Source organism: Aegilops tauschii, chromosome 1 (assembly GCF_002575655.3).
Source record: "Aegilops tauschii subsp. strangulata cultivar AL8/78 chromosome 1, Aet v6.0, whole genome shotgun sequence".
NCBI classification, from domain to species: Eukaryota; Viridiplantae; Streptophyta; class Magnoliopsida; order Poales; family Poaceae; genus Aegilops; species Aegilops tauschii.
Genome location: NC_053035.3, coordinates 493,237,682 through 493,241,031, shown reverse-complemented (window position 1 = coordinate 493,241,031; position 3,350 = coordinate 493,237,682). Strand labels below are relative to the sequence as shown.

At 53.7% G+C, this 3,350-nt stretch overlaps 1 protein-coding gene across 1 annotated transcript; it reads right to left on the bottom strand.

The window, feature by feature from the left end:
• Nucleotides 1-755: 755 nt before the first annotated feature.
• On the bottom strand, nucleotides 756-2,138 carry LOC109764234 (chlorophyll a-b binding protein of LHCII type III, chloroplastic). Its single transcript, XM_020323081.4, has 2 exons — nucleotides 1,651-2,138; nucleotides 756-1,546 (listed from the first exon to the last, which is right to left on the bottom strand). The coding sequence occupies exons 1-2, from the start codon at nucleotides 1,783-1,785 to the stop codon at nucleotides 875-877; spliced, it is 807 nt and encodes a 268-aa protein (XP_020178670.1). The 5' UTR covers nucleotides 1,786-2,138; the 3' UTR covers nucleotides 756-874.
• Nucleotides 2,139-3,350: the final 1,212 nt, after the last annotated feature.

Sequence of the window (3,350 nt, the reverse complement as noted above, 5' to 3'; positions counted from 1 at the left end):
AATGGCGTCGAAGACTAGAACTGCTTGGCCAGAAACACCCTGGCTTCAAATCGGACTAGAACTGCTTGATCTATGCAAGTTATGTAATTTTCTGTTCCAAATTTTAGGGAGCAAGTGAAACATATTTCTTCATATTACCCAGTCACTAGATTTACTTATCAGGCTTCATTGGAAACTTGGATGTTGCACATAAACTTGATGTATACCGAGTGAAAAACCTTTGCGAGCTTTCTGAATAAAGGGACGACTTTTAAGGATGATAAAAAGCATAGTTCAATCAAGTCTTCTGTATGTATGAATATTCCCATGTCCTTTAACATAGATGTCATTTGGTTGAGCAGTACTACTGGTACTCCGGTTAGGCGGTCACTATCAATCACAAGTTTACAACACTATACTCCATGCTGAAATCGACTCATTATCCTGCAGCTTTACTAACATGCCGTTGTTGCTCACTTACAATGCTACTCTTCTCGCTAAGTCACACACAGTGTCATCCATAAACGTTAACAAATCCTTCAGCATGGTTAGTGCGCAGAATGACGCCTCAGGAGGTGCGCCCAGGGCGCGCCCCAGCCACTAGTGTGTGTGACATGTAATCCTTCGTACACGGTTGGGTAGAACCCCTGATGTCGTTACTTTTGGTACGAGCTTCACATCGTAGTTATTCTAATCAGTTACTACTTGACAAAATGTAACCACCAAGAAAAAAGTGCTAAGCACATCGCAACATATAAGCAACACACATCAGAAAGTGAACCAAAAAATCCTCCAAATTTCGAGATCACATCGACCATTCGTTGCTATTTGCACACACATGGGAGTAGTTTACACTTTACAATGGCAGACCACCGTGGCGCGTCGGCCAGCGAGCCTAAGATCCAGGCGCAAACTTGGTGGCGAAAACCCATGCATTGTTGGCGACAGGGTCGTCGAGGTGGTCGAACAGGTTCTCCAATGGGCCCTTACCGGTGACGATAGCTTGGACGAAGAACCCAAACATAGAGAACATGGCGAGACGGCCATTCTTGATCTCCTTCACCTTGAGCTCAGCGAAGGTGACAGGGTCGTCGGCAAGGCCGAGCGGGTCGAAGTACTGGCCGCCGGGGTAGAGGTCGTTGCCCTCGCCGACACCGTCGAGACCATTGATGCGGAACCCTTCAACCAGACCCATGAGAAGGACCTGGAAGCCCAGCACGGCAAGGATGCTCTGCGCGTGGACGAGGTTGGGGTTTCCAAGGTAATCGAGGCCGCCCTCGGAGAAGATCTGCGAGCCGGCCTTGAACCAGACGGGCTCCTTGAACTCGACGCCCACCCACTTCTGGAGCACCTCGGGGAAGACGCAGCCAAGAGCGCCGAGCATCGCCCACCGCCCGTGGATCACCTCCAGCGCCCTGTTCCTAGCGAACGCCTCCGGGTCGGCAGAAAGCCCGGCGGTGTCCCAGCCGTAGTCGCCGGGGAACTCGCCGTTCAGGTAGGACGGCGTCTGCGCGGAGAAGGGGCCCAGGTACTTGACGCGGTCCGGGCCGTACCACAAGTCGTTGCCCTGCGAGCGCGCGCACACATGCATCAGACAATCGTTAGCTCTTAGCACGCGTACATAGCATTGCGGACGAGTTCCTTCCGTGGTGGTTAGTTCATGGCACGTACCATGGTGATTCTGCCGTTGGCCGCGGCGGCGATGTCGCGCAGGGGGCTGGCGCTGGCGGCGCGGCCCTGGCCGCTGAGGAACGGCGTCTTGGCGACAACGGCGCGGGAGGCGGCGGCCATGATCGTGGATGCCATGTCTGCTGCTCCGGAGTCCGTAGTACGGTGGCCTAGCCGGCTGTTGCTGCTGGGTGCCTTTCAGTGAGTGGTGGGAATTAGAGAGGGGCGACGTGTACGTATTTGTAGCACAAGTTTTTGTGGAGGCGTGGGGGTGGTGGAGGATTTCTGGATTTGGTTTGGACCAATCAGGGAGCGGCATTGGATCGGCGGAGGCGTGGTGTTGCCACCTCGGATCGTCGGATGGGTTCCTATCCGCAGAGTTATCTATCTCGGCACCAAGCCATTTTCTGGGCGCGTCTATAGAGTGACCCCTGGTGCTGACTGTAGCAGTTGCAAGGTGTATGTGTGTACCTCCACTGTTGGCTAATTCCAGGTCCGTGGATTTCTTGGTGTGCTTTCCCAGCCTGTATTTCTGATAGGATAAAACAAACATCGCAGTGTTAATTAGTAAGTATACGTAGTACAACACTGGACTGGACTGCAAAAGGGAAGGGAAGAGATATGAGCGAAGAACAGGAGTGGAGCAGAGTTGTTGAACAACAAACCTGAATGAAGGTGGCTTTTCAGGTGGTACAGAGTGAGGCCTTTCATGGCCATCAGCCCGAGCACTGCCTTGGGCGTCGCCTCTGTTGTTGCAGGTAGAAATTAACATAATCAGATTGGAAAGGAACAGTTAATTAAGCTCATCCATGCTCAACTAACAGTTAATTAAGCTCATCCATGCCCAAGGAAGCAAAGGCAGCTGCCTGAGAGTGAGCTGATGGATCAGGCCATGATCGCCGGCGTTGCACTGTGGCGTGACGAGCAGGGGAACAAAGGAGCAAATGAAGAGGACTCACTGTCGGGGCCGCCGAGCCTGGCGACGGCGTGCACGAAGCGTGTTGGATAATCTGCGCGCGCGCACACACACGCACACACTTACAGTTTCAGGTTTTAGTTTCTCTGAATAAAACTGGCCGTCAGCGTGCGGCTGTGCACGTACGAGCTTCAGTTAGTTTTTCCCTTCAGTTTTCAGTTAGGTTGTTCGCACATCTTCTGCTCGCCGCAGGAATCGCCATGGGATGGCATGGATCACGAATTCCTCGCCGCGGGCACGTAGGGCTCTGCACGTCCGGGCGTCATGGGATGGCACGACCTGTAAGCTCGGCGGGCATGACCGCTTCCTTTGCTTGTTTTCAGGAACTCGTTGATGAGTTCAGATAAATAAGATCAGCAACAGAAAAGCTGCATAAGTTAGGCAGCACAAAACCACTGTCTTCAACCTCTCGCTCCCTCTCGCTCTCGTCTCTTCCTCGCCGCGTTGTCAGCCACTGCGACAACAAGTTGCATCAGAGCCTCGGTGGTGTACGATCCATCCTGGGCGCCGGTGGTGTCTGATCCACCGGAGAGATGGCCGACAACAACGACGAGAAGGCGAAGAAGCAGCTAGAGGAGGAGCAGGCCGCTCGAGAAATCCCTGGCGCATCTCTCCACCGAGGAGGGGTCGGGGGTGCGCGTGGTCGAGCGCGTCGTGCACAACGGCGGCAGCAGCATGCCCCCGATGATGCTCACACGCACGAATTACTCTGACTAGGCCATGATCA